At 60.6% G+C, this 25,709-nt stretch overlaps 4 protein-coding genes and 3 non-coding genes across 7 annotated transcripts; 2 read left to right on the top strand and 5 right to left on the bottom strand.

Moving 5' to 3' along the window:
- Positions 1 to 1,030: 1,030 nt before the first annotated feature.
- Positions 1,031 to 9,301, bottom strand: BESB_034840 (uncharacterized protein; the record flags this gene model as incomplete). Its single annotated transcript, XM_029362070.1, has 3 exons — positions 1,031 to 2,971; positions 3,210 to 3,312; positions 3,855 to 9,301. 3 exons carry the CDS (start codon positions 9,299 to 9,301, stop codon positions 1,031 to 1,033), a joined length of 7,491 nt encoding a protein of 2,496 aa, XP_029221035.1.
- Positions 9,302 to 10,530: 1,229 nt separating this feature from the next.
- BESB_041480 lies at positions 10,531 to 10,603 on the bottom strand. The gene has a single exon. It is a non-coding gene; the product is annotated as a tRNA-Thr (tRNA).
- A 486-nt stretch (positions 10,604 to 11,089) lies between these two features.
- Positions 11,090 to 11,159, bottom strand: BESB_041470. Its single transcript has one exon. It is a non-coding gene; the product is annotated as a tRNA-Thr (tRNA).
- A 488-nt stretch (positions 11,160 to 11,647) lies between these two features.
- Positions 11,648 to 11,720, bottom strand: BESB_041460. The gene has a single exon. It is a non-coding gene; the product is annotated as a tRNA-Thr (tRNA).
- A 1,081-nt stretch (positions 11,721 to 12,801) lies between these two features.
- Positions 12,802 to 14,864, top strand: BESB_034830 (adaptor-related protein complex 3, sigma 2 subunit; the record flags this gene model as incomplete). The annotated part of the gene is made up of 6 exons (XM_029362069.1): positions 12,802 to 12,870; positions 13,402 to 13,529; positions 13,926 to 14,001; positions 14,168 to 14,239; positions 14,393 to 14,426; positions 14,767 to 14,864. 6 exons carry the CDS (start codon positions 12,802 to 12,804, stop codon positions 14,862 to 14,864), a joined length of 477 nt encoding a protein of 158 aa, XP_029221034.1.
- Positions 14,865 to 16,188: 1,324 nt separating this feature from the next.
- BESB_034820 (uncharacterized protein) lies at positions 16,189 to 17,426 on the top strand (the record flags this gene model as incomplete). Its single annotated transcript, XM_029362068.1, has 2 exons — positions 16,189 to 16,261; positions 16,477 to 17,426. 2 exons carry the CDS (start codon positions 16,189 to 16,191, stop codon positions 17,424 to 17,426), a joined length of 1,023 nt encoding a protein of 340 aa, XP_029221033.1.
- Positions 17,427 to 18,816: 1,390 nt separating this feature from the next.
- Positions 18,817 to 24,387, bottom strand: BESB_034810 (AP2 domain transcription factor AP2X-9; the record flags this gene model as incomplete). Its single annotated transcript, XM_029362067.1, has 3 exons — positions 18,817 to 19,676; positions 19,873 to 21,801; positions 21,903 to 24,387. 3 exons carry the CDS (start codon positions 24,385 to 24,387, stop codon positions 18,817 to 18,819), a joined length of 5,274 nt encoding a protein of 1,757 aa, XP_029221032.1.
- Positions 24,388 to 25,709: the final 1,322 nt, after the last annotated feature.

The following is a 25,709-nucleotide window of genomic DNA, read 5'->3' as shown; positions in this document are numbered from 1 at the left end:
GGTTCTTTCTCGTTCGTCACGGAGCGATTCTGAAGACGGCTATGCGTTGACAACTCACCAATACAAACGGCAACGGAAAAGCCGACGAAAATGCGCCCTCAGGCTGCCAAGTCTGCTTCGTTTGATCGTACACCCTAGAGCATGGATATACGCATACGGGACGGCAACAAATAGGATCGAACAGGAGCTTGAAAAACTCTGCGCACGTCTATCCCCAGGCGCAGACTCAGGATCCCACGCTCGAGAAGACACTGCGTGCACTGTCCTGCATCAACCGCCTTAGTCGCCGTCACTGTTCTGAGAAACTGCAACGCGGGGGGGAAAGCAGCTCAGATGTCCTCCATGTCCGAAATGCACAAAAGAAACGCAAGTCTTCTTTCTCCTCGACTCATCAGATGGATCGCTCGCGCACTGCGGCGCTTACAGGAATTACTTATGCATATATGTATATATATATATATATATATATATATATATATATGCAAACAGGCTGTGCAAATACATACATAACATATATACATATATAGATATATGAATGATATGGGAGCGGATAAGAAATGTGACTGCCCGGTCAGGAGCCCCCTTTCGAGCCATACGCGCCTCAGAAAGGTCGTCACAGACTCAGTAAACCGTATTCCCACAACAGAAGGAACAAGAACATCAGCTTAGGCCGGAACGGAAAAACACGAGTACGGCGAAAATCCCTCTATTCTGTCCTAACTTCCGGACTGGTTTCGCGCGTTCGCACCCACTGAACCCGAGAAACAGTCTCCGCCGCTCCTGCCACAAAACGCGGATGACAGGGCACTTATATACAGAGTTATATTCATATTGGCATGTATAGATGCACCAAGTAGTTCACGTATGAAAGGCCACGCGGAGAGGTGGATAGAGTCATCTACCGGCATGCATGCGTACTATATATACATACCATATATATATACTGCCTAGACGTCTATACAAACTTTTTCGCATATATGCGCACTTCCAACACGAAGTGAGCTTCATTCGTAATCTGGGTGACGGGAAGCTATTTATTCTCCACGCGTTTGACTAGGTGCAGGTAGCCTCCGTCTTCAATTAGAGTGAAGTGGCCTGGGAGGTGAAGCTGCCACGGGGCTGTTTTTTTTTGTGTGTTTGCTGTTCCTTTCACTTCCTCACCCCGGGCTGCCAGGCGCGCTTGCCCTATCTCTGGTTTCCCTCTTTCGCTCGCTCTGCTGAACTTGAGCGTGACGTCTCGCTCTTCCGGCATCTCTCTATTTTCGAGTCCCGCGGCTCCGCTGACGGCCGCTTGTTCTGCCCCTGCCCCCTGCCCGTCCCTCTTCTCTTTCTCCCTCGCTTCCTCCTCCCTCGCTCCTCTCTCTGTCTCTCCTGTCTCCACTGTCTCCACTGTCCCCTCTGTCTCCACTGTCCCCTCTGTCTCCACTGTCTCCTTTGTCCCCTTCTCTGCTGGCTTGCCACTTCCGTTCCCCTCTTCTCCAGGCCCGTCTCTGTTTTGTTCGTCGTCAGGGCGCCGCTCACTTCCCGCCCCCCTGCCTTCTACGGCGCTCGGCTCTGTGGTTTTTCCTTCTTTCGTTCTTTTTTGCGCGTCTTTTTCCCCTCGCTTGGCACTCGCGCGGCTGGCGCGCAGCGTGAGGAGCGACGCCGAGAGCGCCTCAAGCGCCGCGTAGGGCAGCACAAGCTCTCCCGCGCTCGCTCGCGTCAGCCACCTGTGGAGAAGTTCCTGCTGAAAGAAGAGAGCCTCCTCGCGCTGCCAAGCTAACAGTGGAAAAAGCTCGGCGGACTTTCCTTTTCGCACGCCGCGAGCCGCGTCTGGCTGTTCGTCCTTCAGGTCGCTCTCTTTTTTCTCCACGCTGCGGTTCATGGTTTCGCTCTCTTCTGTTGTCTTCGCGGAGACGTCCTGCAGCCCTGACGCGTCAGCCCCTCGCTCTCGCTCTCCACCTCCCTTTCCCACCCTCGAGTCCTCGCTCGCCGGCGCGCGCGCCTGTCTGCCTTCCACGCGGTCGTCTCGCCCTAGCTCCGCTCGTTGCGGTCGTAATTCTGCGGCTCCATCTGCTCCAGAGGCTGCGGTGCCTCGTTTTTGCTCTTCTGTTTGGGTCTGCAGTTCGCGTCCTCCGGCGCCAGCCTCCACAGTTTGGTCGCCTCCTGCCTCGCCTTCTGCGTGCGTCTCTCGAAAGATTTTCCGCTCCCACTTGGTTGCCTCGCAGTCGACCCACTGCCGCAGCGCGGCGCTTTGTCGGGCGAGCGCAGCCGCGCGCCGGAGGACAGCCTGGTGCCTCAGGTCGCCGCCGCCTCTGAAGAAGACACTCGCGGCTGTCTCCGCGATCTTCGCCAGGATCGCCTGCTTCGCGGCGTCGCCCTCGCATCTGCCTTCGCACGCGGCGGAAGGCAGCGCCCCAGCAGACAGCAAGGAAGAGAGAGAAGAGCTGCGCCCGGGAGCGAGACTGGAGCATTCTGTCGCGAGCTGAGGCGCGCGCGGCCTGCGCTCTGCATGTGGAATACCCGCCGGGTCCACCGCGCATCTGTCTGCCGCCGCGAGCCAAGCGGCCTGGCGAGCCGCCTGCACCGCACGGGCTCTCGCGGCGTCGGCGCGCCCCAAAGCAGACGACAAGGCTGACGCAATCGCCGCGGAGGAAGCAGACGGTGAAGAGGAGGCGGGCGGCGCGTACGCGCAGGGAGACGGCGGAGAGTGAGGCGACGCCGTCGGCGAAGCTGAGGACGATGACAGGAATGGAGGATAACGCGGCGCGGAAGCGGGAGGCGAAGCGAGAGCAGACGGCGAAGCAGGCAACGCGGGAGACCAGGCGGGCGACAGCGCGTACGGGGTGGGGCGGCGAGAGACACCGCTGCGGTCTCTGGGATGCGACAGGAGGGCGGCGAGGAGAGGCAGGAGCTGCAAGCGGACGGCGTTCCGCGGATATTTCGAAGGCATCGCGTTCGTCTCGTCCTCACGCCAGGAGTCCCCCAGAGCCTACACAGAATCGGCAAGAACCATGTCAAAAGCCGAAATCAACTGCATGCGCCCATCCTGGTGAGGCTTTAGGGTTTAGGGCTTAAGGTTCAGCTTGCCGTCAGTCCCAAAAACGAGACACTTTTAACCCTGGGTCTGTAATCTCCACTCTCTTCTGGTGCAAAAGGCTCCCTTGCCGCAGAGCCCATTCCGCGTTTACCTGTTCTCTGCTTCATTGTTTGGCTTCCCCGGCGCTTACCTTCACGTATCTCTGCAGCTGCGCCTTCTGCAGCGAGAGGAACGGGCGAAAGATGGCGAAGCGGGGCGCGCAGCTGCTCAGCGGAGAAACGGCATTCATGCCTCTGAGGAATATCCAAGCACAAGCGAGATCACGAGAAGAAGAAGTGGAAAAGGTGCTGAAAATGGGAGGAACGGCTGTTGCTCGCTAGAGGCCAATAACGCAGTTTAATCAATCGAAAAACGCGCAACAGACAAGTCTTTATTTCCTGGAAAGAGCTGACGCAAGATCTGAGACAGGCCAGATGCCTACTTTCTCTGCATATGCACAGCACACGGGGTACTCAAGGGGAAAGCTGCAGAGGGCGTAGGCACTCTACGACCTCATCTGCTTGTTTCAGCGCTGCTGCTGTTGCAGGCTGCTCCCTCCTCAACCGTCTCATCAGATGCATGCGGCACAAAGCGCCCTTTCGAGTCATTGCGTGAGCAACGACGCCGACGGCGAATCGACTGAGGAGGAATCCAGGTCTTCCCTCCGCGTACTTCGGTCTTTCACGACGCCACACGCAGCCGCGACAGCAGACTTTTGCTCTTTCGAGACCTGAGGACGATCCTTGGCGGACTGCCGAAAGGAAAGCACACGCAAAGCGTCTCGGCCTTGACTTACCCGAGGTTGGTGAGATGCGCGCCGCGCAGCAGCTTCATCAGGAGCGTTTCGAGCTCGTCGCCAGCATGATGCGCCATCACCACATACGCGAGGGGCGGGAAGCCTCGTTCTCCCTCCCTTTCTCCTGCGGCGACTTTTCTCCCCCTATCTCCCGCTGGCGCGGCGTCCCCTGCGAGGAGGCGGCTGTCTTTGAAAAGTTCTGTCTCTCCCTGTCCTGCGAGAGGGAGGTTTTCAGCCTCGCTGCAGCTCGCGATTCTGCCCGTGCGGTCGCCCGTCTCTGAGGAAAGACCTTCAAGGGGCTCTGAACACGAGGGGGCGAGCGACAGCTCACATCCAGGCGAAGGCGAGGCTGAAAGAGGAGAGGCAAGGGAGGCAGGGGCTACCTGGGGAGCGGCTGCAGCCTCGCTGGTTTCAAGTTGATTGTCACCAGCCGCGGCATAAGCCTCCTTGAGCTGCGACAGGAGCCGCGGAGAGACAAAAGGCGCAAATTTCGCGTCCTCGCTTTCGCCTCTTTTCTTGGCGAAGCACTCTGCCGGAGAAGGGAGAGAAACTGGCGCCTGGATCCCTGGGCGACGCCGCTCTTGTTCACAGTCTTCCTGCACATTCTCGCGCGCCGTGAGCTCCTCTCGGGGCTGATCAGGCTCGCCTTCCATGCACGGGTTCAACTTTTCTTCAGGAATGTGTTTTTCCCTGCGAAAAACCGAGCAAACGAGATCCGTCAGAAGCTGCCGGAGCGCCCCCCGTCGCCAGTCGCGAAAGGTCTGCTGCGGCGACTTGGAGCCAGGCACAGCGCGCGCCGACGGCGAGGAATCCCGAAATGCGCGGAGCTCACGGCCGGCGCTCCCTTCCCGTAGCTCCTCCTCGGCGTCGCCTCCGGTGTCAGCAGCCCCCGTCTCGCCGTCGTGTCTCTGTCGTTTTGCCACGTCCGCTGCCTGCTTGTCGTCGCGGCCCTCCGCCTGGGGCCCTCGCGTCGCTTCCTCCCCGTCGTCCTGCGTGCACGCCCCTCCTGGCGGGTGTTTGCCAGGCTCGCTCGCGGGCGCGTCTGCAGTCTCCGCGGCCCTTGTTTTCTCGGCGTGTGGCGAGGGCAGCGGGCGACGGTGGCAGACGTGGAAGGGCAGTCCGTAGAAGGCGCAGAGGCGCCGCACCTTCTCCGCCTCTCGCTGCGCAGCCTCGGGTCGCAGCGCGTGATTCAGGTAGACCACGTGGATCGGGAGGCTGAGGAGAGTCCCCCGCACCCCCCACGCCCGCAGCTTCGCCGCCGAGAGCCTCTCTCGGGTAGCGGCACCCGCGGCGCCGGTTTCCGCGCTGTCTCCGCGCGTCCCCCGCCCGAAGAGGCCCGTCGCGAGTGCCTCCTCAGCGAGAGGCGCGGCGTGTGGTGGCGGCAAAACGAGAGGCGATAGAGACGCACCGTGTCGCTGGAAGTCGCCGACGGCCGCGGGGTCCCGTCTCGCAATCGCCCAGGGAGAAAACAGGCGCGCAAACGCGTGCAGAAGTGCCGTGCTGTCGCTCCCGCCGCTGCAGCAGAGGAGAAAGAGCGGAGCGGCCGGCGGAGGACCTTGCGGCGCCGAGGCGCCCAGGCTCGCCGGCGAAGCCTCAGCAGGCGGTGCCTCAGCAGGCGGCGCCTCAGCAGGCAGAGCCTCAGAGGGGCTAGAGGAGGGCGGAGGCTCAATGGAGGAAACTGGCAAGCTCGGGTCGCCCTCTGAGCGTCGCGCGGCCGGAGCACACGCGTTCGAACTCTGAGGCGACCACCCAGACACCCCTCCGCCACCGTTGGCCTGCAGGCGCTGCTGCTCGCGCGGAGGCCTTGTCTCTCCGTCGCCTCCCTCGTGGGCCCCTTCACTGTCGCCCTCGCCTTCTTCCGCGCCACCTGCGTCAACAGCGCTGACAACTCGGCAGCGCGCGGCGTCTCCGTTTCCAGCGAGTGCGGACAGCGCTGCGGAGGGGCCGCACCCTGAGGCTCCAGGCGGAGTGATCCGTGCGTTTCGCGCGCCCTGCTGCCGCGAGAGCTTTGCCGCTTTCTGCTCGGCGTCGTGGAGTAGCGCGGGATGGAAAAGGCGGAGGAGAGAGACAAGCGAAGAATGCAGCGTCGCCTCCACTGTGGTCACAGCTAAGTCCCGCGCGGGCGCCCCGAGAGGCGCAGCATCCGCCGACGAAGGAACACACACTGCCGGCGAAACCGAGAACGCCGCTGCGGCGGAAGAAGGACCGAAGAACGAAGAGGACACCGGCAGCAGGTTTTTGTCGAGCGCTGAGAGTGCGGAAGAAGGGACAGACGTTTGGTTTGGCGGGCGTGCCTTCAAAGCGGTCTCGAAAGGGTTGCGTTCGCCTTCAGCGTGCGTCTGCGGCGCGCAGCCCTCGCGGCGAATCCGAGCGAGAGGCGCAATCAAGGCGCGCCAGTATGTCGCGCGCGCAGCTGTGTCGTCCTCGGTTGCCTGCGAACGCCGCGGACTGCCAGAGCTCGCGGCGGCTGTCTCCGCCGTCGTGTCTTTGCGCGCCGTCGCAGCAGCTCGGCGGTCAGCCCCGAGCTCCGTCACACGCTGCAGAGACGAAAACAAGGGAGAGAAGGGAGAGCAGGGAGACAGGGACGCAAAGGCAGGAAGAAAGGGGAGGGGCAGCTGCGGCCGAGGCATCGCTTCGGCTGCGCAGCGCCCGCCCTCGTCACCGTGTTCGAGCTCATCTTCATCGTCGCCGTCTTCTCTCGGCTGCTGTGCTCCAGAGAGCCTGCGGACAGCGGGGACAGCCGCTGGCGTTCGCCGCGTGCCGAACAGGCAGCCGTCCTTTGGCGAGGCGCCGCTGGTCCAAGGTGGAGTGTCGCACGGCCGCGGAAAAAACGGCGGCGGTGCGAGGCGTGCCCGGGAGGATCGAGACCAGGAGGGCTGCGACCGGGGGGGGGGGTGTGGACGCCGGAACGGCGAGTCGCCGCCCCCCTCGCTATCGCCTCTCATCTCGGCTTCAGCAAACCATTCAGGCTGTCGCTGTTGGAGCCCCTGGACGCGCTGCAAGTCACCTGCGCTGGAAGGCCAGGTGCGGGCGGCGGCATCGGGCAGGTGAGAGCGAGGGCCCTGAGCAAACACGCGGTCTCCGTGTTCGCCTTCTTCGGGGAGAGAAGGCAGCAGCGGCGGCGCGCTCCGGGGGAGCGACTCTGCACGCGCCGAAGGGGGCGAGACAGGAGAGGCAAAGGCGAAGCGAGACGAGGGCGAATGAGGAGAAGCCGCGGAGGGGGGGTCGGGGTAGGGCGGCGAGAAGACAGGAGCCCAAGACCGAGGCGGGGCGCGGGCCCACGACGCCGAATATCCCGCGCTCAACGAGGGCGAGTGAGCATAGACCCCGCGCGAGCGATAGGGCGCTAGCGCTCCGCGGAGAGGCAGAGAAGGCGGCGTAGAGGACATCTGAGAAGAAAGAAGCGAAAGAGGAGACAAAGCCGCAGAGCGACACGAAGGAGACTGCGGGAGAGAGAGAGTTCGAGACTGCGTGAGACGTCTCTTCTCCAGTGCGGGTCTCCCGGCGGCCTCCCTCGTCCGGCGCGACTCGCGCAGGTCGGCGGCGGCGAGGCGAGGCTGGAAGGGGAAGAACGAAGAGAGGAAAAGGCCTGCATTTCTCGGTCGCCGCCCTATTTCTTCTCCCCAGAGGCAGACTGAAGAGGGACTGCGTCTCCTTTCGAGTTCTCTGCGTCTCAGAGCGAACTGGTCGACTTGGTTTGGCGCGTGCGCGTGTGGAGTCAATTCCGACTCCGCAGAAGCGTCTGAACTGCGTCGGCGGAAAAAGGAACCTTCTGCGTCCACTTCGTCCGCCCCAGGCCGTCTTGGATTCGCGTCGCGCCCTAAATTCCACTCTCCGCCGCGAGAAAAGTGAGCGGGAGGCGAAGAAAAGGGTCGGTCTCCCCGCAGGAAATCGAACGCGTCCTCCACTGGGGCGCGGCGCCTGTCGGGCAGCGGCGAGGGCGCGCCTCTGGATCGCGAACGCGAGGAGGCAGGCGCCGAGGGGGGGGTGGTAGCGGGCTTCACGCGCGAAGAAAGGGCTTCCAGTGAGAGGAAGGGAGAGGCACACGAGGGAGACAGTGCGTCGCCTCCTCGCGCCGTCGCCCGCTCGCGACTCTGCTTGCCGCCGTGGGAGTCAGGCAGGGCGGGTGCCCACGGCGGGCGGCGCGAGCGGCGTAAATAGAACGATGAAGAAAGGGGGGAACGCCGCCGAGCTGGCGGTCGCTCGGCGCCCCCCTCCAGCGAAGAGCGCAGAGATGCATACGAGTTCCTCGAAGACAGAGACGAGCCGCCGAATGGCGAGGACGAAAAAGGCAGAGAAAGGGGGGACGGAGGGGCCGCCGAGGAGGAGGGTCCTCGGAAGACGGACCTCCCATCCGCTCGCCAACCGGTCGCCTGCGGGAATTCGACCCAGGGGCAACGCGAGGCTGAGTGGGCGTAGGGAAAGGGAGGAAAGAAATTTCGAGAGGGAATGCGCGGCGGCTTTGTAGTCCTCACCCCTCGACGACTTCTTGCCGGCGCGGGGGCGTCGCCGTCGCCGCTCACCGCGCAGGCCCGCTCTCGTCGGTGCCTCCAGGGAGAAGCGGCGGAAGCCTGAGGGGGCTGTAAGGAGGCGGTGGACGCTGAAGGCACTTTCCTCTTCCTGGATGAAGAGGAACCGAAGGGCGACGTCAGAAAGGCGCTGTACGCTGCGCGTCTCCGAAGCTGCTGAGGCAGGGCGCGGGGGTCAGGCCCGCGGAGTGCCTCCTCCCCCGCGGGGAAAATCGAGACGAGCTTCTCAGCTTTGCGGGCTGGGTTGGGTGACACGGCGTCGTGCGGGGAGGGTGCGCGTGCAAGGCTTTCCCTGAGAGGATCCGCGGCGCTGCCTGCAATGCTGGGTGCGCGCCTGCTCGCCGGTAGACCGGAGGAGCTCGAGCGTTGTCGCAGAGTGATCCCGGAAGCGGGGTAAGTCAAGGGCCGCGATGGCGGGAGGGGGCTTGGCGTTCTCAGGGAAGAGCGAGGGAAGCTCAGGGTCGCGGAGGGCTCGGTCTCCGGCGCCGTGTGTGGCATCGCCGCAGAGTAGAGACACGGGAGACCGGTAGGCGGCAAGGGGCTGCCGGTCTCCCTAAGCAGGGCGCTGAAGTCGAACAACGACGCAGGCGCTGGGGCACGAGGAGGAGGCCTCCCCGTGGAAGCGGAGCTGCGCCAGGCAGTCACATGGGCCGCGGAAAGGAGCACGAAGGCCTGGAGACGGCCGCGGACGGCCTTTCTCCAGGGCGCACGCCAACGCGTAAGGCTCCGCAGAGGGCAGGAACGCATGGGGAAGGGGACAAAACCGGAAGAAGAAATAAGTGGCACAAGGCAGGAGACGAGAAGCACCAACAGGAAGCGGAGACAGCCGGCAAAGGTCGGCAGGGGCTGGAGCACACGAGGCCATGCAGCTTTCTCGTTTCCGCCAAAGCGGAGAAAGAACGCCGCTGCTCGCTGCATCGTCGTGAGGCAGCCAAGGTCCATCTTCTCTTATTTTCAACAAAAAAAATGTACGCTCCCTTGAGGGGGCTCCAAATATGTCACGACGCTCCCTCCAGAAGCTCGAGGAGAAGACAAGAGGAGACACGGAGGCATTGGCAACCGCGGCCAGGGGCTCGACGGCGGCGCATGCAGCCGCTTCGCGAACGGAAACGCTCGACAGCGCACGCAAGGTTTCGGTAAAACAGGTTCTCAAACGCTTGCTTTCGCGAGACAAGAAGTGTTCACTATTCCTAAAACTTTCGTCTGTTTTCTCTTATCCTGTTAAGGAGTCACATGGCAGTGCCTGCAGTTCAGGTGCCATTGCAGCAGCGACGGTTTGGACATCAGATAGCAGCCCGCTCAGCAGGTCGAACTACGCAGCGTGGAAGACAAGGCAGGATGCTCAACGCCTCGCTAACTCCCACAGCATCTATGCTATCTCTGATTTCGTTACTCAAGCCTGCCCTGTCGCTTTCGGCTTCCTTAGAAAACCAAATGCAAGAAGCGTGTCCAGGCAGCCTCGGGCCTCAGGCTATGGATCCAGCTGCTGGTACACGAACCCCGATAGACGCGTAGCTACCTCTGCCGGTTTGCGGGCAAACTGGGAGATCACACATTTGAAGGAGTCAGGGAAGAACTGGGAGAGCGGCTGGGGGCATGCATGGAGCAGAATAGATGAGAAGCTCGACCCCGTGAGGGGGCGGGCGCCTGGACAGGGCCACTGAAAGGAATGGGCTGAAGCCACGGGGGTATCTGCACAAGTTTTGTATGACGCTGTAGACAGAGTCGGCTACCGGTAAAGAGCGTCTCACAGGGATGAGGCGCGCACGAAGGGCAGGGAGGAATGAGTTTCTCACAGCGTTCTTCCTGCAGTCCGTTCCAACTGGCTCGGCAAGGAGCCAGGTGCGCAAAAAAGAAATAGGCGGCCGTCCGGCCGTCTTCGTCCCGCTGGTAGTGGAGCGTCAGTTCTCCTTGTGTCGCACGACAACTATTTTCGCACAGACTGCCCCATCAGCTTTCTTTGGCCTGCTGTCACAGGGGAAGAGTGCGTCCGCGTCCGCTCAGGCGATTAACCCCACACACACACACATCCGCCGCGAGCACGTTCCAGCTGCAGCTTGAGAGTAAGACCCCGTCGATACGCAGGTGGCATCATATCGTTGCCGAAGAGTGAAAAAGAAACAAACCGGCGACAGAATAATGGCGAGAGCCTACTGCCGGAGTCGAACCGACGACCTTCCGCTTACTAGGCGGATGCTCTACCAGCTAAGCTAAGCAGGCGACTCATACTTCTTGGTAGGCCCCCATCACCCTGCCCTGCGGCACGGCAGTTCACGCGCATCATCTGCGTCCACTCCTTGCAGTTTAACTCACTGGATGAGCCTTTGCTTGCACGTATAATATGACATTGTTTCTTGGTGGCTGTTAGTCAACAAGTGAACTCCACCAATTGTGTGAATCATTTATCATCGTACCTTGTCGGTATACTCGTGTTCTGTCGTTTCTGACTAGTTCGATATGTATTTCATAGATACAGCACGCTCCGGGCCCCTGCGGCGCCGAAGTCTATCTCTCAGAGGGTGAGCGCGCTTACCAGCTCTGCGCACGAGACCCGCTCACGGCCGTCCGCTTGTTGGGCGAACACTCAATTCTGCAACCGGTCTAGCAAAGTCGTCACTGCCAGCTTCCAGTCCTGTGCCCACAGTGTATGTAGGCGTCTGTTCAGCTTTCACTAACGTCGAATTGGAGCAAATTGAATGGATCGCAAGCCTACTGCCGGAGTCGAACCGACGACCTTCCGCTTACTAGGCTGCTCTACCAACTAAGCTAAGCAGGCAGAGGTCACCAATTGCCGTGCCGCCGTCGCGTGACCCGTGTGGCGTGCACTTTCACCTGACGCATCTCGCGATGTCTGTACAAAACGGCATTCGAGCCAATTCGCGGAGTCGTCCGACGACCTTCCGCTTGCTAGGCCTATGCGGTACCAACTCAGCTAAGCAAGCGCCGTTCTGAGGAAAGTCTATCGCTACGTCCACATGAGCCGTAGGACTCAACACTCGAAACTGGTATGAGGCCAGTTTGTCTTCGCTCCCGCCTACTGCACGTACAGCGAATCTCCGTCCGATGAAGAGTCAGTCGTGAGCCGACCTCCTTTGCAAAGAAACCTCACACGTCTGCGCTGCAGAGTTCAATTTAGTATCACATCTCGATGGCGTTCCTGGATAATTTTTGGGGAGTCCTCTGAACCATTACGAGAAAAAAAAATATCAGGAAAAAAAGAGAACGCGAGCACGGGACAGACATCTTGGAACAGACAAAAACAGCAGCCTACTGCCGGAGTCGAACCGACGACCTTCCGCTTACTAGGCGGATGCTCTACCAACTAAGCTAAGCAGGCGCAGGAATAGTAAATGTCGATAGGCACAATTGCGTCAAGCGCCATGACATCCGCAATATAAGAAATTACTAGCATATATGGAGTTGTTCTTCGACATGTGAGTCAGCAGACTGACGTATCCTTCCCCCTTCACTCATTCGGGTGACCATCACTGAGAACGGAAACCATCCTCCGCGCGCATGCAGCTCCACACTGCGATTCTACAAGGCCCCGTCTCGTGACTCCCCCAGACGTCCGGTAATTATACGAATTGTTTACTCTTTAGCGTCACCACACATTTCTTCAGTCTCGTCTATTCTGTAGGTTGTCAGTCTGTCCTCCAGCTTTTTGCCGTGCGAAGAGTCTTCCGCGAATCGTCGTGCAGCACAGGAGGCGTGGATGTCGCAACGCTGACCAGAAAGACAACCTGGGTATGCGGATATACGCCTCTAGCAAGTGATATGGCAATTGCATCACCCCTGTTTTCCAAAAACAGCTGCAGCGAGCCATTTGGACCCACTGAATCGGATGTTTGGTGAACGAGAGACGGACAACTTCGTGTTGGCTGTCAAGGCGTGCATGCTGTTTCCTATACTACGTCGTCTGGCGCCAGTGTATTTTCACGTGTCTCGTCGTTCCTTTTCGAGCGTCTTCATCCAGACAGGCCTGTCTTGGTCTTTGGAACGGCCCCTGTTTTGGTATGGGAGGAAATCGAGAATCGTCTCGTTCTTCAGTGCCGAAGTGGAACCGGCACAGTGTTTGTCATTGCCAGGCTGCGACAGTTTCATTCACAGTCTGACAACGCTGGCAGCAATCAGAAAACAACGCACTGCGGCTGTACTGTGTTCCCTTCGTCATGTTCGACGATCTGTTTACGTGACGGGTTCCGAGATCAGGATCGGGAACGCTGGCGTGTGGTTCAATTCGAAACGACTCGCGCTGCAGTTCCACACCGGCAGTTGGCCAGCCGGGTGAATATTCACAGGTTTCTTTTCTGTGTGCGAGCCTCATTTGGGCGTAAGGGTCAGGCTGTGGAGAAGCATCGGGGCCCTTCGAACTGGCTTTTCCTCAGAAATAACTGAGTTCTCGCACTCAGGACACGATGATAAAGGCAATCATCGTCGTCAACAACCACGGAAGGCCGAGGTTGCTCCGCTTCTACGATGGAACGGTAAGCGAACCACACGTGTCAAGCGAGTAGGCGGTCGTTCTGCGTCGGTCTTGAGACGCAGGGGGCACGCCTTCGCCAGCGACCGCCCCATAAAGTTGATACTGTCGCTCCGAGGCCGTTTGCTGCGTGTTCGCGGTATAGTGTGTCTATGGCGACCGCGAAAGTTTTCGTGTGCTGCCGTGAAGCAAGAGAGGGAGGAATTACGTCAGCGGCGCAGACTGCGGGAGAGAGACCAGTGTCAGGGGAAAAGCAGTCTGCTGAAGTCCACAGTTGTGATCTGGTGGCGTCGCTTCAGTGCCACGCTTGAGCCGACTGTACTCTGCGGACTCTCAGGAAGGCAATACGCGTTCGGTCTGCTCAAAAGGCAGTTGTGGCGGCGTGTCTTGTCCCATCGTCACTCGTCCGATCGTGGCCTGTCGCTGCCTCACAGCCTCTGTGGTAGCTGTCAGCCTGTTTTCCAGGTTCCGTCGTTGTGCTTCGTGTGGAAGTTCACCAGTGCTTCCTCTCTCTGTGTGTGAACGTCTGTTTCAGCCTCACGAGAAGCAGCAGCACATTCTGCGCCGGGCGTACCAGCTCGTGTCTCAGCGGCCGGACGACGCGTCGTGCTGCTTCGCGGAAGACAAAGAGCTCCTGGGCCCCGCGGCCAAAATCATATACAGGTGAGACTGAAGAAAACACGCCTGTATGGCAGCTGTCCCTAGGATTCCCTGTGTCCCCAAACAACCCATGGCGGCAGCAGCTTGCTAGACGGGACGATTCCACGGTCAGGATCTTGGGGATATGGTTTCGGCGTGCATGAGTCAGCTGTGGACTGAGCCGCATCCATCACATCACCCCTCGGTGGTCTCTACCGCGGGGTGCCTCTTTCGCCCTACGAGTGGCCGCCAGTCCATGAGAACGATTGAGTTGAAGGCGGAGCTATTTCTTGCCTTTGTGTGGAGTATTGGCGACGCGGCTGCTCCGGTTTCGCTTGCCTTTCAACAGAACCCGCACGAGTATGGTGCGTGCTCGGTTAAAAATAGCCTTTTCTGTGGTGACTGTGTGCATCCATGCAGGCACTTTGCGACGTTATACTTTATCTTCATTACGGATGACATGGAGAGCGAGCTTGGAGTTCTAGATCTCATCCAGGTGAGTGTTGGCGCCGATGACAGATTAAAATGCCCGGATTTACCTTAAGCATCCTAGGGTGCATGCTGTTCTGAGACGGCACTTCCGTCAGCGCTTCTTGCAGCTCAGGGGGATGACTTTACCTGTCGACTTGCGTATGTGTCTGTGTGTCTCTGTTCTCCCTCAGGTCTTTGTCCAGGTCCTTGATTCGTGTTTCGAGAATGTCTGCGAACTCGATCTCATCTACCATTTTGACAAGGTGAGTCAAACCGGTCGCGTCTTCTACGATGCCCGTTACGGGAGCGACGTCCTTTTCATCGCGTGCGCTGATTCGTGCGCGGAGTCGCTTCCACGCCGCCAGAGCGTAGACCCTTCAACGACGCGTAGCTTCTACTGTGACTTGCGTGTGCAGGCGAATTTCATCTTGGACGAAATTGTTGTCGGAGGTAAGTAGCTGTAAACCGGTGGAAACGGCATCGGACTCGAAGCTAGTAAGGGTGGGTTGAGCTTAGCTGTCGTGCCCGCAGTTTTCGAAGATGGGAATTCGTTCTGCAGTGGCAGCATCAGCATTTACCGGTATGTCGGTCGCTTCTGCGTAGTAGCGGAAACGGTGACGCCCTATGGAAGACAGCTCCGGTGGGAGGCGTTCTGTTGTGTTTTTGAGCCTTTTGAGAGGGAGGCACGCATCAAACAGTTTCTACTCGACAGAGGCTAGTCGATCACTTCTCGAGTCTTCCGGTTGGAAACTCATGGCGGGGTGTGTACCTTCGCATGCAAACTGTGCAGGTTTGGTAATTGAGACAAACGTCGACAACATCCTTCACTCCATAAGCAGTGTAAAGAAGCTAGTGGACAGTGAAGCCTCCCTGTTCGCTGCAGCATGATGGGAACACGCAGCCAAGACATCATGGACAGGCTCGGTCAATGTGTGAGTTCCGCGTCTTGTGCTCCACACGTCCGTTTATCAGAGGCTCGCGGCAGTTGTGCGGTATCGGCGACCTCAGATGTGACAATTTCAGAAATCCACACTAACCTTTTGAAGAGCAACTTTTTCGGGGAACCTGGGCGAAAACTTTTTAAAAGAAATGACCACGGTCCCTTTCCACCGCGCTCGGCTTTCGAATGTACTCCACAGACGCCGAGACGACAGTGTACCTGCTGGGTTCGCTCGAAACTGCCTCACGTACAACTTCTCGGCAGTCGCAGCCGCTTTTCAAATGAAGTAGTCCGTGAGTCAAGCTTTTGGTCATCCTACATAGCACCTTTGTTGCGGCATTTGCCCTTTCCGTGTCGCGAAGAGTCTGTTTGGTGCTCTGTTGTTACTTCTCGGGATTGGCACACTACCGCGTTTTGATTTGTAATGCAAGAGGGCCGCCGCGTAGTGTCGACAGTCATTACCACCGCGTTCTCAGTACACACAGCGCAGTTTTTCAGTGCCAAAGTTCTCTCTTCCTATGAAAACCGGACCTAAAAACGAAGACTCGCTATCACCGACGTGATACAACTGCTTCTGCTGAATGCAGAACAGGGGATATTGAAACCAGGCCGTGTCAGGGTGATCCCTCCGGCCGCCGTGCGACGCAGAGCAGTGGGGCCTGAGGAGCCTCTAGGTAATCACAGAAGGAGCGAAATTCGGTGTTTCAAGTTCATTGCATGCAAGGCCAAACAACCAGATCGTTGGGCAACCATATGCCGCGGCATTCCACACATAACGACAATCGCAGTGGCCTGCACGTAGTGGCCAACGGTAATTCCAGGTCGAGTGACGCCTATGGAGATGTTTACTGCTTATTGTTTGTACCGAATCCGACTTCCAAGCCCGACGGCTTCATCTGCATCCTTGTAACGCAACGTGCGCCACGCTGGGCACCGACCGTGACATCTTGACATGGAGATAGCATTCCTGTGTGTTCACGAAGTGAATGCTTCCAGCCGCTGCAGAGTTTTTACTTCTGCCTGCGTGTTAGAGTGTGTATGGGCAGCAGGAAAGTGCGGCATAGTCTTTTTGGGATGGCTAGCCCACTGAGCTATCCCTGCACGGCGGTCTAGAGCACGGAACGCCTGAACGCGGAACCATGCGTTATGTCCACCCTGTCGTTTCTTCCAGCATTTCTATTGCTCTATTTGAAACGTGAGTCACGATTTGTTTTCGAGTCAGTTTTGTCGAGCTTCCGATTCCCGTGCGTTACACCTCCACACTGCATCGCAATGTCTCCCGGCCGGATCTACGTCTCGTTGATCGCAGCAGTGACCTGGATGGTCGGGCTTCTGACAACGCCAGGTAAACAGGAAGGAAGGAAAACTACCTGCATGCGCCATTGTTTACGTCACGAATTGCTTGATGTTCCCAGCAACCAAGAACCAGCCAAGTTGTGTCTCATGTGACACTAGCGCATTCCTACGAACCTGTGGGGCAGTCGCCTCGCGTCAGCCAGGATTCGTGCCAGAAGCTAGAAGTACGATATCGTTCCTGAGCGAGTGGATCTCTGCCTACAGGTGGCGCTGATGCGTCGAGTCACCACAACGTCGCTCATGCAATGGACGACGGCAACGACTCAGACCTTTTCACTGTCGCGGAAGTCTTCGAGCTATTCGAGCAAATCGCGAAGGCGCACTTTCCTTTGAAGCAAGAGAGACTGGCTGTTGAGGCGCTTGTTGAACTAGCCGTTGCCGAAGGCACGGATGAAGGAGATGACGAAGAAATCACTTCCGAGACCGGATGGCAGCCGGCAGCACAGAAGCTGGTCACCGCCATGAAAGAGATCATGGCGAGTGCACGAGTTTCTGGCTCCGAAAGAACCGAGGAACCTGGAGGCGTGTCCGGTGTGTTATCAGCCGAACGTATTGAAGCTGAAATCCGAGCAAAAAAGGCATCTAGAGACTCGTACAAACGGGTTGCCGACGCCTTCTGGCACTTCGTTACCTTCACGCGGAAGCTTCCTGATGCGGAGAGGGGGGAATCTTCGCGGGCTCAAGCACCAACACCCCCGTCGAAGCCAAAAGAAACTGCGACAGCTGCAGTGAAAACAGTTGGACAGCAGCGATTCTATCAGCCCTCAGGCGGTAATTCTGAGGTCATTATTTTCCTCAATGTGTCACCCATGACGTTGCTGACTAGAATCTGCCAAGGCCAGCAGGAAGCGTGCGCCGATGTATTTCAGCAGTCACTCCACGCTGCGATGCAAAATGTAGTAAATGATCCTGACTTCACCGAAGACAGTGTCCAGATGGGAAGAGTGGGGATCCGAGGTTCCGGCGTTCAACAGACAGTCCTCATTTATAACGACGGTGACATGCACTTAGCCGATGTTTTGGAACAGGTCCTTGAGGACGTGGAGTTCTGCCAATCAGATCCTTTCCGCCCAATCTGCAAGACTCTCACGGGCCAAACTCTTGCTGAGAACAACGTGACGCCCAAAGTTTTGAGTAAACGGGTTATTGGTTGAACATAGCCTTTTGTATCTCAATTTTTCGCATCCAAGGGGAGTTCTCCGCCGTACCTAACAGGGGTTACCTATTTCTCGTGATTTCGAATTTATTGTCGCAGCATACAAATTTTTACGCAAATTGGCCTGCTAACTAGATTCTACGAGCCACGGAGGAGCTCTGCGGCAGCGTTCATGTGGAAAATCACAGGCTGAAAGCGTCTGGAACGCACAACGATCTACCTCGTCTAGCGGTCGCCGTTGCGCTCGAGTTTCTGGGGCTCAACGAATTTGCAGCCAGCATTTCACGCGTCTGGGTCGAGGCCGCTTCATTTCTGATTCCCCCGCGATAGACCATGGGCGAAAACAGAGTAGCTGCTGCAGGAAAGCGGCCAAAAAAGCGAAGTGTAGTAGCCTGCTGGTGTCTGTCGCTTGCACTGTGAACGTGCTGACGCCCTACGGCGCGATGTGAAGCGTATTCAAAAGTGTGGTGAACGCAGCTCTAACGTGGATCTGAGTGACGTGGCGACTTCGTCCTTAATCTGCGGCCAGTGGTTCCTCGCTGCATCTTCACACTAATCTTCCCTCAAGCGGGCAGCAGGTTTGGATTCACGGGGCGTTGCAGTCCAGGCTGCAGTAATCTAGCGACTGGTTGAAGCCTGGGCTGCCAACATCCAGTTTGTTCAGTTGGGGAGCTGCCATGTGGGTGTGTCCTGCCGAGCCACGGAGGATCCCCGTATGAAGGTCTCCGGTTTTTTGCTTGATTTCGTGAGCAGAGCGCGAACGAAGCTCTTGCCGCGGAGCACATACAGCATCATATTTTCCAAAAACGCGTTGCGATAAAGTTGGAACCCAAAGGGGAAGAAGCACGAGCCTAGACGGCGAACACGCCAGCACACAGAGAGAGGGAAAGAGCCCCCCCCTCTCTACAGAGACCATACCGAGACAGACCCAGACAAATCACCGTGGCATCTCGCGGACGGTCCCGCCCCCCCCCCCCTCCCCCCCTCCTCACGGCGCCCAGAAAATGACTTTGGACGAGTACACGGGGCAACTGGGCCCCATGGGACAAACGGGCGTCAGACCTATTTCCGTTGTGCCCACGAGCGCCTCGTGGGGAGCCTCGCGCTCCCGGGGCTCTCGATTCACTGCTTCCTGGCCCTGAACGGGCCCAAACTGGTGAATCGCCTTGCCTCGATCGCAGAAGCTACCATTCGCGGGAGACAAACACGATACCAGCTGATACCGTTCGCAAAGCCAGCGAGACGCACCGCTCAGAGAGAACGGGTCTCAAAACGACGGCGTCGCGGCGCGCATTTACCGGAGAAAAAACCTCCGTCGATTTGTCCCCGCCCCTCCGCGCACAGGAGACCCCCTCCCCCCGACGTCACAGGGTTGTGGTTCTCTCTCTTTAGGCTAGCTCGTGGAAGGCGAACTGCTCGGTCTGCGCAGCCGCGCCGTTGCACGGGAAGACAAAATCGGAGCCTCCAGGGGCCAAACCGCTGCTGCTGCTTGTCCCCGATGCTCTGAAACACGCTTCGCGATCTACGCAGGCGTTCATGAACATCACCATCTGGCCAAGGCCCGCCGCCCCCGCGGGCGCGCCGGCGGTCGGCGCGGACTTCCCTTCGGGCACGCCCGACCTGCCGCCCACACCCGCTCCGTCCGCCTGGATCGCCATCAGAGAGTCGAGGAGGCCTTCTTCGCGAACCTCGGCGGCGCGTTTTTCCCGCTCTTCACCGCCCTTCGCCACCGTGGCTTCCACGCAGAGCGCCCGCACGTCGCCGAGCGCGACAGCCAGCTCCTGCTCCAGCAACAGCCGGCAGCACTTGTCCAGCGAAAGCGCGTCGCTGCCCGGGCTCGCGAGATTCGCACTCTCCACCAGCGCCTCGAGGCTCACGGCGCCAGCTCCGCGGTGGGGCCCTGCCTGGAGGTCGGCGGCTCGCTGCCCGCCGCCCTCAGCAGCGGCTGCCAGCTGCGCCTGCGCCGCTGGCGAAGTGCGCTCCGAGGGAGGCAGCAGCTGGGCCGCGGCGTCCGCAGCCTTGTGCGCGCGCCCGCCTGCCGCCCTGGCCCCTGCGGGGGGGGCGCTGACCCCTGCCGGCGGTGAAGGGAGGTTCACGGGCGTCGGCGTCGGCAGCGGCGCCGCAGCGCCGACTGGCGCCTTGAACACCGCGGCCATGCCTTTTTGAAGCGTGTGGGCCTCGCCGCTCAGGAGTTTCTCAAGTCTGCACTGCCTGGCCAACTGCCGCGCAGCCTCGTATCCGTACTTCCCTGTACGCAAAAGGGCACTCAGAGACAGGAACCGCGACTTAAACCTGAAGATCCGGATTACACATCTCCTCACAACCGGCTGATTCTGAGTCCACACACTGGCAACGCGCCACACTAGGGCCACCCTTACATCGAAAGTTTTCTTCTGTGTAGTCTAGAAGAGGCCGCGCAGCTCGCGCCGAGACAGCTCACTTACCAGCAGACCAGCTGCGCTGATACTCCTTGCCGTTTCGCGACCAAGTGCAAACCCAGCGATTGAGGGAGCGGTTGAAGAAGACGCCGCGCATCGTCTCATCTTGCCCCGCTGCGGCCATCGCAGCGGCGGTGCCAGCGATCCCCTGGGCGCCGCCTGCCGCCGGGCCGACCTCCTCCGCCGGTCCTCGAGCCAAAGTCCTTCCGCCGTTTCCCTTCGCCGCACCGCCGCCAGAAGAGGCTGCTGAGCTGCCCACGGCGCCCGGGGTGCCGCGGCCGAGCAGAAGGCCTGGCAGCGCGCCCCCTGGGTTCGACTTGAGCGAGGCCGCGACGGCTGGGTCAGGCCCTGCAAGCGCAGCCGCGCCGCGCAGCCCCTGCGAAAGAAGCGCCTCTCCGGAGAGCGACCCCGTCGGCTGAACACCATGTTTCTTGCACTCCGCGCCTCGGGACGCCGCCGCGCCCTTTGCAGACGGGGCGACAGACTTGTGGAAGTCTGCGTCTGCGCCTACTTTGTTGCCCCCCAAAACGTCCTTCTCCGTCAACTCAGACAGCGGCCCCCCGCACACGGACCTGCCGCTCTCCAGCGCGACCGGCAGATTCGTTTTGCTGGGCGAGACTGCGGTCAAACCGTGCGCCGCCAACTCCCCCTTGACACACACTGGCGACGCGTTGCGCAGAAGCGTAAGCAACTGCTCCTCGCAACTAGCCTCCCGAGCCGGCGATCCAGCGCCGGCCTCTGCGCCAGAGAGCGTCCTTCTGTACTTGACGGGGGGTTCGCGGCCAGCAGCCGCACCCTCAGCTCCCCCCCACGGCCTCGCGGTCGCCGCGTCACTAAGAAGCTCGCCTCCGACAGCGCCTGGCACCGCTGGCGCGTAGGCGGAGCTCTTGCGATTCTTTCGAATGCCTGTGTTGCTGGGTTCGTCGTCTTGTGAGCCGCTGCTGGAGGAGCGGCTGCTGTCGCTGGCGCGTCGGCGCTCGCTTTCGCTCGGGCCCGCGCGGTCGTCCCTGGCAGGGCTCCACGCCGCCTGCGGGGAGGCCTGGAGCCCGCCGTTTTGCAGCTTCTGAAGAACTTCGTCAAGAAGGCGCGTGCCGCGCTCCGCGAGGGTCTCGGTGCAGCAGTTTTTGAGGATTTCTGCTTGGACGCTCGGGTGTCGGCGTTTGTTCACACTCGCGGAGAGATACAAGTCGCCGCCGGCCCCAACGCCGCGGGACGAGTTGTCCCCCAGAGACACCTCGACGCCGGAGGAGGGGCAGCTCCCTGCGCCTCCTGAGCTCGTGCACCGGCGCATCTCCTGCGCCCCTTGAGTCGTCACCGCGGGGGAGACGACCCCGGCGCCGCTGCCTGCCTTCTTCTGGTTCCTGCGACACCCGCTTCCCGGGTTCTTCTTGCCGCAGACCGCCGCCGCCGCTCCAACGATGGCGGTGCCACTGCCCGCCAACTGGGCATGGGAGTCACCAGTGCCTCCCGCTTCTCGGCTGCTCCGCTTGGTGCGCGAGTGACCGAAGAGCGGCGCGCCGCAGCCCTCACTCATCGCGTCGCCCCTCGCCTGGAGGGCCTCCCGGCAGAAACGATCGAGACTCGGCTCGGGGCCCTCGGTCGCCGGCGGGAGAAAAAAGCTGCCCTTGCCCATTGCAGCCGAGCAACCAGGATACACCTCTTTCGCGCATGCACTCTTGAGCCCTGCGCCTCTGCGCGCGAGCTCCGCAGCAAACTCGGACTGCTGCAGAAGCGACTGGCGATCCAACAGCGTCGCCAGAACTTCCTCCTCCTGCGCCCCTGCAGCCGATTCGCAACCGCCCGCCCCACAGGGCGCAGTGCCTGCCGGCGCGGTCCCCGGGATCCCCCCGGCGCCGCCCGCAGCGGGCGCTTGCTCTGGAATCTGGCTGCCCCAGTCTCGCACAGACGACTCGCCGCGAGGTGCCTGGAAGCGCTCTGCCGCGACCTCGAAGGCGAACGCCGGGCTCGTCATGCGAGTCAGAAGCGGCACAACCTCTGCGTCGCCGGCAGCAGAGAGGCAGGCTGCGCCGCTGAACCCAGTCGGCAGGCCCTTGGTGCCTGCAGCCCCCCCCGCCCCTGGGTCCCCGACGATGGCGAGTTGGACGCGAGCGACGGCGACTTAGAGCTCCGCACGCCGTCCGCGCGGTCCTGCCACGGCGCTTCGGCGTCGACGGTGCCGAAGGCCTGCTCGACGGGCGAGTCTCCGCCCCGCGCAGTAGTCTCGGTGCCTCCCGGCGTGCTGCTGGTCTCGCCTCCAGCCCCGTGAACCATCTTGTACAAACTGTATGCACGCTCGAGCGCCCCCACGACCTTGAGGAAACTGCCTACTGGGCATTTGCTCACAGAGAGGAAGATGGTGGCGTTCGCGGGCAGGCCCTGGAGAAGCAGAAGCGCAAGCAGCGACCAACCCGCGCTCTTGTCGTTCCCGCGGCCCTGCGCGCACAGTTCGAGGGCTTCCAAGGCTGCGTCTGCAGTCTCCTGGGGCGCCGCGGCCTCGCCGCCGCTCTTGTGCGCAGCCCCCTCCACGTCGTCGACGGCTTGCAATCCGCAGGCACTGCCGTACGCCGCAGCCGCGCCGGAGCCGCTGCTCCTCCTGGCGGGCCGGGAAGACGGCGCGAAGAGACTCGAAGTGCAGAGGGGCGCCATGATGTCTGCGTAGTGGAAGAGCGTCGCCTGCGCCTTGGCCGCCAGCCGCTGGACGTGCCAAGCGTAGAACTGGCCCTCGTCCTGCCGCTTGAGCGGTGGCAGCAACTGGCAAACGTGCTCGAAAAGCAGAAGCAGAAGCAGCTGCAGATCCACCAAAAGCTGCTGCGGAATCGCCACGGGATCGACTGCGCCCGCCGCAGCGCCCGCCTGCGCGCGGCCCTGGGGCACGGAGGACGCCGCAGCCGACGCGTGGAGACCAAAGGGAGAAGAAAACAAGCCAGCTGCAGAGCGAGACGGGACTCTGAGGCCCCCGAGCTCGGGAGACGAGGAAGGAACGCGTGACAGGGCCGACGCCGCGGCAGAAACTTCCGGCGAGTAGGCCTGAGCAGGCTGAGGCGCGTGAGCGACTGCACCTGGCGCCTCCGCACCTGCTTCATGCGAGTCCGCCGAAACCCACGCCACACTCCTCTTGCTCTCCACGCATCCCAGACCCCGAGACGGGGACGTCGACTTGCAAACCCGGCCTTCTTGAGTACCGAAAAGAGTCGGCGCCTTGGCGAGACTTGGAGAGGGCCCCCCCTTCTCCAGCGAGGCCTCCGGCAGGCCGGCCGCCGCCTCGATGCATGCATCAACGGAGCTTTCAGGTTCCCCCTGGTTCCCCGCAAGACTGCGGCCCGTCGGCTCCTGACTCGGCGCCGCATCTGCCCTCTCAGCGTTAACTCTTTTCTGTGCGCCCGTGAGCGCCGCGGCCGCTGCGGTCTTCGCCTCTGCAGAAGCGTGGGACGGCGTCCCCGCTTGCGCAGACACGTCGCCGTCCTCCGCGACCAGCGGCGTGAGCATCATGAGCATCATCTCGAGGTTCTGATGATCTACCTCGTTGCCATCTTCAAGCTGCTGGCCCGCGCGAGCCCCGGCGTTCGCAGCTGACGCGAGGGAGGCGGAGAGAGCCGCGGGGGGGCCGGCGACTTCGGCTCTTCGAAAGCGAGCAGCGGCCTGCAGCAGGTCTGCCCTCGGCTCTGCAGGGGCCTCCTCCTCAGCGCCCTCCTGCGTGTACGCCGCGATCTCCGCTGCGGAATAGTCTGGCGCGGAGGCGGAGTGACAGGACGCGGGGAAGCTCGCGGGCGACTCGAGGTCGCCGGAGCCCTGCGAAGACTCCGTTTCGGCCTGGCTCCTCAGACGAGGGGAGTGGCTGCGCGCGCGGCTCCCAAGCGAGCTCTCTGCTTCTTTTCCTTCCTCAGCGCCGAGGCGGGGGTAGAGAGGCGGCTGAGCGGCCAATCCCTCGCAGATGGACGCGAGGGGCGCGGCGTCATCGGATGGATGAAGGGCGGAGACGGGGGGGGCGTTGACAAAAGCGGGTTCCGCGGTAAGGCCGAGAGGAGGGGAAACCGCCTGCCGCACGCGAAGGGCGCGGGCTGCGTGTGTGCGTGGGATGTCGGCATTTTGTGACGATGCAGCGGCCTCGTCGGAGCGCGAGGAGGGAGCGAGAGCAAGCTCGGCGGCCTTCAGCTCGCCAGAGAGCAAGCTCAGAGAAGGAGGGCAACACGACGGAGCCGTGCCCTTGACAGGCACCGCACACGGGACGAACGAGTTCGACAGCGAGCCGATGGACGACATGCGCGACGGCGCACACGAACTGGCGGCAGCCGTGGAGATGTCGGAGTGTATGCTTCGGGTTCTGCGGTCTGCGCTGGCCGCCGATGCACTTGGAGCTTCACTCCCTGTCTTGCACGGGACGCAGCCGCGAGTGACAACTGCAGGATACGGGAGAGACGGCGCACTCAGAAGGGTCGCCGCGGGCGCGGAGGAGGCCTGCGGTGCGGCAGCCGCAGAGGCTGCTTCTCCTCCGCAGAGCGGCCGACCGAGGGAGAAAGACATGTTGAGCGGAAGGCAAAGACAAGCAAAGAGACGTCGATGGAGGAAACAAAACTCCTGCGTGCCGGAAGTGTCGTAGGCAACTTCGGCCGAAGAGGGGACGGGCGTAGGCCACGAAAAACCGAAGAAGGTGGAACGGGTTGCGGACGCGGGAAGAATCCCTTTCAGGGGCCGGAAATCAGGAACAACGGACACATCTTCGCTTGACAACTCACACAACGCCGTCTCAGGCTATCAATACAGAGAAGAGGAGAATCCGAGCGGGAAAGTGCTGGGCCAGACAACGACCAGCCGCCTACATAAATGGGTTTCGGCTGCGAGCGGAATGAGATGGAAAGAAATCCCCTGTGAAACACAAGTTCGGCACCGTGCAGAAAATGGAAGGCGAAAGGAAAAGAGGGAATGCGACCAAGTTCTTGCGAATTCGGGAGACGACAGAAACTCTGCCGCACGCGCGGACGTCACCCGCGATATGCGCCATGCACTTGATACAATCGAGTGCCCTCTCGCCGCTCCTCGAGGGCCAATATTTGCGATTTCGACACTCACAAAATAGTTCTAGACGCGCAGGTGGAGGACGCGCGGGAGTCACGCCACCGAAAACTCCCCAAAGACTCTAAGCACTGCCCGAGAGACAAAGGAGGAAGGTGCTGGTTCCAGTGGCACGCCGGGAAATTGCGAGAGGTGCCCTCCACGTGTGCATGGGAAGAGTCATTCGAGGTTTCCGTTCCGAGGAAGGGGCAAAAAGGAGGAACTCGAAAGAGCAGGTGGACCGGATTTCCGCGTACGCACCTAAAATCGGCGATGTCTCTCGAGAACCCGTCCTCGAAAAACCGCAGACAGGAAACTTGAGAGGAAGACCGCCGTCACGCGCCGATTGGTGTCTGCGCCAGGTAGCCTCTGCAGCAGGCGTCGGAGTGGAGCACCCTCGAAAAAATCTTTGTTGTCTAAGGAAGACAAGAAACCTTAGGACGGCAGAACGATGCCGGTGAGTGATATTTTGGGAGATTCAAAAAAACCACTCCCGTACGCAGAGACCGCCAAGGGGTTCGGGAGTCAACTTTCGGTCACGGGCGACCAAAAAGTCGATGCTACGCACGACGGGACGGCGAATGACACGCAAGCCGGCGGTGCCTGGGAAGTATTGCCCTCGCGCGCGCTCAGGCGGTTGGGTTCGATGCTCCAGCTCTTGCTCTCTCACGGCGATTGCCCGCCTCTCGACGCGGCCAAAGACAGGATCGAGACACCGAAATATCGAAGCGGACGAGAAAAGAGGCAGCCAGAGAAGGAAGCCAGAGATACGGGGTGCTTTCGAAAAGTGAAAA

Source organism: Besnoitia besnoiti, chromosome II, assembly GCF_002563875.1.
Source record: "Besnoitia besnoiti strain Bb-Ger1 chromosome II, whole genome shotgun sequence".
In the NCBI taxonomy this organism is placed as follows: Eukaryota; Apicomplexa; class Conoidasida; order Eucoccidiorida; family Sarcocystidae; genus Besnoitia; species Besnoitia besnoiti.
This window is presented reverse-complemented; position numbering and strand designations above follow the sequence as displayed.